Consider the following 9,305-nt stretch of genomic DNA (forward strand, 5'->3'; position numbering starts at 1 on the left):
ACTTTTATAATAAGACTTCGTATTAGCAATGACAATATTGTGCTACATCTTCAAAGCAGCTTAGAAGAGATGGACTTGGTGTAATCAGGAAACATTTCATTTGTCATTCCTGGATAGAGGAATATATTGATCTCCTCTATAGCATGGCTGTACATTGATGCTCATACATAGTTGCATTAGTCCATCTTATGATAAATATTTATCTTCTAATAAATGATACTTGTTCACACACAGAGCACCTTGCAGTCATCAGAGGTGTATGTGTTTTATTGGTGCTTCCCATGCAAGAGGCATTCCTGTCGTTTGAGGCTTTTCCTTTGTATGCCTGGCAGTCTGGGAAGGTCTAGAGGGAGGGAGCCGCCCCCTTGCCTGTCTACCTTTCCCTGCACCTGTCCAGGCAATGTATTAGTAGGATCACACTGCCTGTAGGATCACACTGCCTGTAGGATCACACTGCTCTCTCCCACTTGGAGTGCCTCTCCACTCATCTGATCTGTGGATCCCAGTTATAGAGACTAGCAATCTACTACAACATCTCTTGGCTGACATACACCACCCCAAGTCTCAACATGTCCTTTGGACTCAGTCTGGAGGATCTGCGATGGAAATGTGGATTATAATGATCATGGCTGTGATTAACATTGCATGTGAATGGGCCTGCATTGGGAAGAGACGCTTTGCACATAGAGATCCCTGAGAGGTGTGAACCGGGAGCTTCTGAGACTCTTCATTATCATATGTCAACTTGGCCAATATACAAACTTTCTCTACATATATCAGCCAAGTGTGCCCTGTGCGACATTACAAACGCCTGCAGGATTGCAGTAGGTGCTGCTGATCAGGACAAGCTTCATCCCCATCCTTCACCTGGACTCCATGGCTCCTCTAGATGTAGGGAGCTATCTGGCCGGAATGGATACCCTGGGACAAGTGGGCTCTCACTTCTTGTTGCCTTCTGCCAGGGAGAGCCCTTTGCTAATCAATGACCCCATGGCACAAGCCGATCGCCTCTCCCGTAGTGCCCCCTCGGACCTGACTCACCTGCAGGGCATCCTGCGCCGGCGGCAACTCTACTGCAGGACTGGCTTCCACCTGCAGATCCTGCCCGACGGCAACGTCATGGGGACCCGGCAGGACCACAACCGCTTCGGTAGGTACACACCCCAGCGCAGCCAGGCTTCTGCAAGGGACTTAAAGTCACTAATGGGCTCTTATCTCTCTACTAATGAGTGGACAGTAAGGATTTACTACACCTTACACCCGATTAGACCTTTCACAGATAAGAAAGTGTAAATGCTCGCAGGTGTCCTTCTAAACAAATAGTAAAGTTCACCCACTGCTGCTCAGTTTCCAGAGATCTCACCTTTAGGTGGAAGTGTACTCTTCTAATATTACAGCACAGATATGTTCATTTATTATCACCTAGAATTATTTTCTTTGTGTTGTCTTCATCAGATTTACAAATTTTCTTTCTGTAGTTTGTTTCAGCCTGCTGACATTTATATATCAGGTTAGGACAGAACAGACTTGCTCAATTTTTTTTTTTTTTTTACTTGAGGGAACCATTGAAAGAAACCCTTTAATAATTACTTTATCTATAGTAGTGTGATAGCCAGTGGGAAGAACACTCCTTACATAGCTGGTCAATGTTTCTTATATTGGTGTACATTGACAAGAATGGGGTTTATTTACTACAACTTGGTGCAGCTGTACATGATCAGCTTGTTCCCTGGAAGCTGATTGGTTTTTAATCTCGGCCGCATCCGATTTTGCATGCTCCAGTTTTAGTAAATCAACCCTAATTCTCCTTACATTTATGGTCAGTTGAAAAGATGCTTCTTAGCTTTGTGGTCAATGGGAAGAATGTTTCTTATTTTGGTGGACGTTGACAAGAATGTTCCTTACATGTATGGTCAGTTGGAAGAATGTTTCTTACATTTGAGGTCATTAGGAAGGATGTTCAGTGGGTATAACTAGAATATGATTTACATTGGTGGTCAGTAGGAAGAATGCTTGTTACATTGGTCATTGGTGGGAATGTGTTCCTTACCTTTGTGGTCTTTAGGAAGATTGTCCCTTACATTTATATTCAGTGAGACAAATGCTTCTTATGTTTGTGGTCAGATTGCTGCTTACATTTGTGGTCTTTAGGAAGATTGTCCCTTACATTCATACTCAGTGGGACGAATGCTCCTTATGTGTGTGGTCAGTGGTCAGGTTGCTGCTTACATTTGTGGTCTTTTTACATTCATACTCAGTGGGACGAATGCTCCTTATGTTTGTGGTCAGTGGTCAGATTGCTGCTTACATTAGTGGTCTTTAGGAAGATTGTCCCTTACATTCATACTCAGTGGGATGAATGCTCCTTATGTTTGTGGTCAGTGGTCAGATTGCTGCTTATATTTGTGGTCAATGGTAAGAATGCTTCTTGCATTTGTGGTCAGAGCCAAAAATGCTTCTTACATTTGTGGTCGTTGGGAAGAACGCTCCCTGTAATTGTGGGCAGTAGGAAGATTGCTTCTTACATCTGTGGCTATTGGGAAGAATCCCCATATAAGCTAAGCTAAGAAGATAATAGGTGTCAGTGGCTACTCATCTGTAGGGAAGAAGTTTCTCATTGCTCAACCCCTAACATCCTCTGGAGAAACTGTCTGGATAGATAAATACAATAAAATGTAACTTTATATACTGTAAAGAAAACAATCAATAATATATCTATCTACATCTATATATATCTAAATGTGTGTGTGTGTGTGTGTGTATATATATATATATATATATATATATATATATATATATATATATATATATAATGTATGTATGTATGTATGTATAGATAGATCTATCATATATATGCATATATGTATGTGTGTGTGTGTGTGTGTCATATATAATTTCTATGATATGCTGTATGCCCTGACCTCAAACCCCCCTTTTACCCTTCTATGCCAGTGCTATACCAATCCATGTACTTTAACATAGAAATTTAAGAGTGAGGGTGTTCTTCGTGCCCATGCACTTCTGATAGGAAACAAAATGTACAGAACTGTAGCACAGAGAACTCAGCATGTACAATGGCCAGTGACAGTTACAGATCCTGGAGGGATATGCCAAAAAATATTTGCCTGTGGAAAAGCTCCTAATTTTGAACTGTTAGAAAACGTACTACACAATCCCTGTTTTGGTGAATGTTACATTCAGTTTGGAAGTATTCCCACTGGCCTGTCTTCTCAGTTAAGAAAAAAACAAGTGACTTTTTAGGATTGTTGTATCTCTCTGAGTGCCATTTAGTGACATTTCTTTAGATTTAAAAATGTTCCTTATTATTATTTTTGAAATGTTGGTAATTGTGTTGAATACATATGTGATGGTAGTTGGTAATATAATTTGAAAGTTTTGTACTTGCATTTAATAGACTATCTGTTGCCCACAAAATGGTGAATATAAGGTGAACACTCTTGCCCTGAGATGCTTGGTCCCTTGGTTTGGTTTCCACTTGGGACACCATCTACATGGAGTTTGTATGCTCCTCTCGTGTTCTTCCTAAGTATTCAGTTCATAGAATTCTGACTATTCTGAAGCCTCGTACACACGACCGAGAAACTCGACGGGCGAAAAACATCGTTTTGCTCGTCGAGTTCCTTGTGAAGCCGTCGAGAAACTCGACAAGCCAAGTTTCTCCATTCCCGTCAAGGAAATAGAGAACTTGCTCTCTTTTTGGCTTGTCGAGTTTCTCAACAGTTTCCTTGATGAAAATGTACACACGACCGGTTTCCTCGGCAAAAAAATATCTCCCAGCAAGTTTCTTGCTGGTTTTTGCCGAGAAACTCGGTCGTGTGTACGAGGCCTGACTCTAATCTAAGTTATCCACTTGGCCATGATCCAAACTATGTCCAACATTTGAAAGGACGTGAACCTGAAGTAGCAGCCTGGCCATGTAAAATCTCAAAACCAGTCCGAAAACAATTACATTTCTGCTTAATGTGCTCAGTAGAGCATAAAGCTTCTAGATACAGCATGTGATCAATTTAATATTTAAGGAATCCCACTTCCAAAATATACGTATCCACCTATCTTCTACTCTATTGTCACACAGCACAGACCTATACACCTCACTTTTCGAGGACAGGCAAGGATGGAAACGCTTATCTGACAGGAAGAGTGAATAATGATTGAGATATTTATTCACAACTCTTTTATCTGAACAGACTAGCTATTGTTGATAACAACTCCCTCCCACCATCGTATTGATTTAGCTGTTGTAAAGCTGATTAAAATACTTTCTATCACTTTCCCATACCCAAGGCAATACATATTAATTTTTCTTCTCTGATGCTTACCAGTATAAGGGTTTAATTCATCTTGCAAAATTTAGAGAATATATATTTTGAAAGATAAATGGCTGTGCCAGTTTATTACTCTGAACAACACAGTTTTGATGAAGTGAGAAAACTCTTGCATTGTATGTAGACAGGAATCATTATCCTAAGCATAAATATTAGGTAGAGATCAAATATTTGCTGTGGTTCTTTTATATGGAGCTCCCTTTCATACTGCCCCTATTCTAAACCGAGCTTCCTCTGATGTGGTCTCCCACTGGTTGACTCACCTGCTTGTTGTGATTATTTTTTTAAGACATGCTTTGAAAAAGATAGCACAATAAAGACAAAATACCACCATCATTTTCATGGGGAATGAGTCCACTTTCTGGGGCTCCATGCTGTAATGTTATCTTGGAGTTTTCTATCAAATGATCTTCCTCTCATGTTACTTATTGAAGATTTCTGTTCAGCCCGGATGATGAAACCTAATTCTCACAATTTTGTTTTTCTCTTCATAGGCATTCTAGAATTCATCAGTGTGGCTATTGGTCTGGTGAGCATAAGAGGAGTGGACACCGGCCTCTACCTGGGTATGAATGATAAAGGGGAACTCTTCGGATCTGTAAGTATATATTTCTCTTAAATTCAAACATAAATCAATTTTAAAAGGCCTAGCAATTAATTAAATAAGTTTGAGCAAAGTACATCAGTTTTAAAACATGCTAGTTAACTGTAATATGATTGTTGCTGGGGGTTCTTGCTTTTTGCGTTAGGTCATTGCTGTCTGTGCTGATTTGGTGAATAAATCACCTAATCCTGCTCCAAAATTAGGAGGTATTGGGGGTTATTTAAGAAAGGCATATCCACTTTGCACTACAAGTGCAAACTACATGTGCAAAATACACTTGAAATTGCACTGAAAGTGCACTTGGAAGTGCAGTCGCTGTAAATCTGAGGGGTAGATCTGAAATAAGGGGAAGCTCTGCTGATTTTATTATCCAATCATGTGCAAGCTAAAATGCTGTTTTTTATTTTCCTTACATGTCCCCCTCAGATTTACAGCGACTGCACTTCCAAGTGCACTTTCAGCACAATTTCAAATGCACTTGTAGTTTGCACTCGTAGTGCAAAGTGGATTTGCCTTTCGTAAATAATCTCCATTGTCCCATTGTGCAAAGATGAGAGATGTAAGTGCTCGGTATCACACATGTAGATTTTGCAGTTTGCAGTGGAATCCCTGGGTGACGGTATCTTTTATTGTTCCCAGTGACAAAATGGTAGGAAGGTCCATTGGCCTATCTTTAAGCGGATCTTTGCCTGCCCCCATCCCATTTTTTTTATTACCCCTAATTAATGGGTGGTCTATTGTGCACATTTCAGACACCCACCCAGAGGATCCATTGTTAACCCACTGAGATTCTCTTGTCTACCACCACTGCTCAGTCCTGCAGCACCATGTTGCTTGTGATGTCATTGAGAGGCTGGGTCCAGCCAGTGCACCTCCCCATGTTGTGGCACTAGACAGGCCCCCCCCCCCCTACTGCTCTCTGAAGGAAGGGCAATGCCTTCTGGGATATGTGATGTACATATCCCAGGAGGCACAGCGAGCACTGTGCAGGTCATTCACCTAGGCGAGTAATGTGCATGGGTTTGCACTATTTAAAAAAAAGTACATAAACAAAACAAAAAAATACAACCACACTATTTATGTAGCAGGGAAGGGGGGGGGGCAGAGGGGCAGGGGAATGGCTGAATTTGAGGTGCAGATTCACTTTAAATCAGTTAAAGATTACATGGAATGGGTTGCAACCAGATTGCTGAACACAAAACAGTTCACTAGTAAAGTTAAAGCACCTGGTTTACACCCAGTCTCTGGGCTTCTGCATGCAGGCAGTTCCATTCATGTCTGTTGGGATGCAGCAGCTGATGGGCACAGCCATTGGTCCCAGTTTTGACAGCTGTGCAGGTGTGGGTGCGTGTTCCTGAACTCTGAAGCCTCGTACACACGACCGAGGAACTCGACGGGCGAAACACATCGTTTTCCTCGTCGAGTTCCTTGTCAGGCTGTCGAGGAACTCGACAAGGCAAGTTTCTCCATTCCCGTCGAGGAAATAGAGAACTTGCTCTCTTTTTGGCTCGTCGAGTTTCTCGACAGTTTCCTCGACGAAAATGTACACACGACCGGTTTCCTCGGCAAAAAAATATCTCCCAGCAAGTTTCTTGCTGGTTTTTGCTGAGAAACTCGGTCGTGTGTACGAGGCCTGACAGTGTGCCTTTATGGACACACACCCGCATCTGCATGGCTTTCAGGTTGGGACTATCGTCTGTGTCTGTGTAGCCGCTGCGTTCCAATAGACACGGACAGGACTGCCTGCGTGCAAATGCACAGAAGTCCTATCTATGCATCCAATGTGGACAAAGATGGTCCTTCGCACTGATATATGCTTAAGTATACCCATGTAAATGAGGCCTAATTCTAAGTTGGCATGGACTTGCTGAAAAATCTTCTTCAGTGTTCAGGCACAGTCCAGTATTGAGAGAATCAATACAGCATTCTGCAAGCTTGTCAGAGATTCAATACCATACCGTTTTTGCTATAGAATACTTTTCAATGGCTGCATGCATTTAAAAAGTAATGCAATTTATACTTCTATTCTAAAATGTTTATAGGTGTTGCCAATAAATATGTAGCTATAATGGATAGAAACTGCATCAGTTGCTCCGTTTGCTGAAATACAAACACACTTTATAATTATTCCCCATTATAAAAAGTTAATGAGACAAATGAACCTTAATTCTGTATGCCCTTTGAATGACAGCCTTATTCAAACATATTGTTGGGCTTTAGCTTGTCCTGGTATTATATTCACAAGCGCTGAAACAACACATGAAAGAATAGGATATGGTTGAAGAAGAATTTCCCATGCTTTCAGCAAAGTTTCATACAATTGTACTGCTCTCCAGGTAATGTGCAGTTAATGTTCTGATGTAGTACCTATTTGGTGCTGCTCTCTGCTTACATATATTTTAGAGATCAGATTTTTATTACTTGAAGGCATTGTTGTCATTGTACAATTAAGAATCAATATTATCTTTAGATTGGTAAATTGGTCTTTTTTTCTAAGAATGATTAGTCAGTGGAAACAGTGGCACTTGCAGGATAAATGTGGTACTGCACTGCATTTAAAATTCTTCTGTGAAAAAAGCAACAATACAAAAAAGTTCAGAATTTTACTATCCATATTAATCTATAAAATTTCTTTTTTTAACAGGAAAAATTAACTTCTGAATGCATTTTCCGGGAGCAATTTGAAGAAAACTGGTATAATACTTATTCCTCAAATCTATATAGACATGGAGACTCTGGTAGACGATACTTTGTAGCACTTAATAAAGACGGAACTCCTAGAGATGGAGCTCGAGCTAAAAGACATCAGAAATTCACACATTTTCTGCCTAGACCAGTAGACCCTGAGAAGGTACCTGAACTCTATAAAGATGTCAGCTGAAAATCTACAATGGTAATGAAGGATATTTATGCCAAAGCAGGTCTTTTCTTGAGGAAAAGTGAAGATGAAATATGTAAAAGAGTCTATGACGACTTGGATGAGTAAGACCAAAAAAATGTTGATGGCTATTGTAAAGACCTGCTACATTGTGAATGAAGATGCAAGGAAAAGCAGATAAGAAACAGAGCCAATATTCCTTTGCTGCTCATTTGTGGAATTAAATGGCCTTATAGGAAAAAGCGTTGGACTATCTGATTGGCAGATGGAATCATACGACATATTCTAAAACTGTAAATACCAAAGAATGGATATATGGAAAAAAATCAATACTGCCTAACATTGGGGGAGATTTTTTCATGACAACTGGATAAAAAAAATAAAAAAAGAACTGCATTTTTAAAAAGCTAATTAAACCCAAAACTGGTATTTTAGTTTTGGCTAGTTACAGAAAAAGTGAATCAAATGTTGGCTGGTTACATTTTTTAAGAACCCCTGTGGCATATCATCAAGAAAACACAATATTGCTCCATCCTATTACAGAGGCAAATAATATCATCCTCCCTAGTGAATCCTTTCAGAAAAAAAGAATATAAACCCAAAGCATGGTTTCAAGGGAGAGGGCATGTTATGGCTTTGTGGAAGGAGTACTGTCACATACTGCTGTTTTTTAATCTTATTATTGGAGTCTCTGAGAGATTCAGTAAGCCAGCCTTTAGCCAACAGATACATTGACCGTAAAGGATATTTCCAGACAAGAATGCAGTTTACAGCCTGTGGACTAACTATGCATATATCTATAAATATATATTTATTTTTTATACTTATTTATTTAAAATTCTATTTTTTACTGTTTTGTCAATAGAAAGGTCACATAGCTCTTAATTAAGAGTTATGGTTCTTTTTTTGTGCATCATCATATTAAGATATTCCAAACTATCAACCGAATAATGCATCACTTTTGGAAGACATGACGATGGGTTTCCACCATAAAAAATGTTTAACACGGATCACATGATCAGAATAATTTGTATGCTGACAACAAAGTGAGGTTATTGGATTCCTTCAATGTATATGAATGCCCAACATTGTAACAATCTCATTTCCCATTTACAAAGGTATTAAAATACACATTGTAATGAAAAGATTGGTCTTGTTTCAGTCTCTGACAAGTTTTTCTGCCTTGGTATCTAAACCTGTTGATATTAAACATAACCTAAATAACTTTAATGCAGTTAGAACAGTTGCTACATCATTCTATGTATTGTGGTTTGTCATTCCTAGCAATGTTAAAGAACATTATTTTTTAATATCTTTCAGAAGATAAGGTTGTGCCTTGGCAGCACATTCGGAAGGTTGTCATATGGTTTGTTTTGGCAACAATATCAATCGAAAGGAACTCAACAAGTTTCCTTTTAACTAATGCATGGAGATATCAGAGCTGGTATAATGTGCCCTTACAGGGATCTTGATAGTT

At 39.6% G+C, this 9,305-nt stretch overlaps 1 protein-coding gene across 1 annotated transcript; it reads left to right on the plus strand.

Moving 5' to 3' along the window:
• Window positions 1-297: 297 nt before the first annotated feature.
• Window positions 298-8,208, plus strand: FGF20 (fibroblast growth factor 20). The gene is made up of 3 exons (XM_040334671.1): window positions 298-1,150; window positions 4,841-4,944; window positions 7,595-8,208. Exons 1-3 carry the CDS (start codon window positions 877-879, stop codon window positions 7,829-7,831), a joined length of 615 nt encoding a protein of 204 aa, XP_040190605.1. The 5' UTR covers window positions 298-876; the 3' UTR covers window positions 7,832-8,208.
• The last annotated feature ends 1,097 nt before the right edge of the window (window positions 8,209-9,305 follow it).

Source organism: Rana temporaria, chromosome 1 (assembly GCF_905171775.1).
Source record: "Rana temporaria chromosome 1, aRanTem1.1, whole genome shotgun sequence".
NCBI classification, from domain to species: domain Eukaryota; kingdom Metazoa; phylum Chordata; class Amphibia; order Anura; family Ranidae; genus Rana; species Rana temporaria.

Excerpts from the sequence above, each read along its gene's own strand:
- FGF20 (XM_040334671.1), top strand. The coding sequence starts at position 877 with ATGGCTCCTCTAGATGTAGGGAGCTATCTGGCCGGAATGGATACCCTG. Across the intron at positions 1,151-4,840 it reads GCAGGACCACAACCGCTTCG|GCATTCTAGAATTCATCAGT; the intron begins GTAGGTACACAC and ends TTCTCTTCATAG. Across the intron at positions 4,945-7,594 it reads AAGGGGAACTCTTCGGATCT|GAAAAATTAACTTCTGAATG; the intron begins GTAAGTATATAT and ends TTTTTTTAACAG.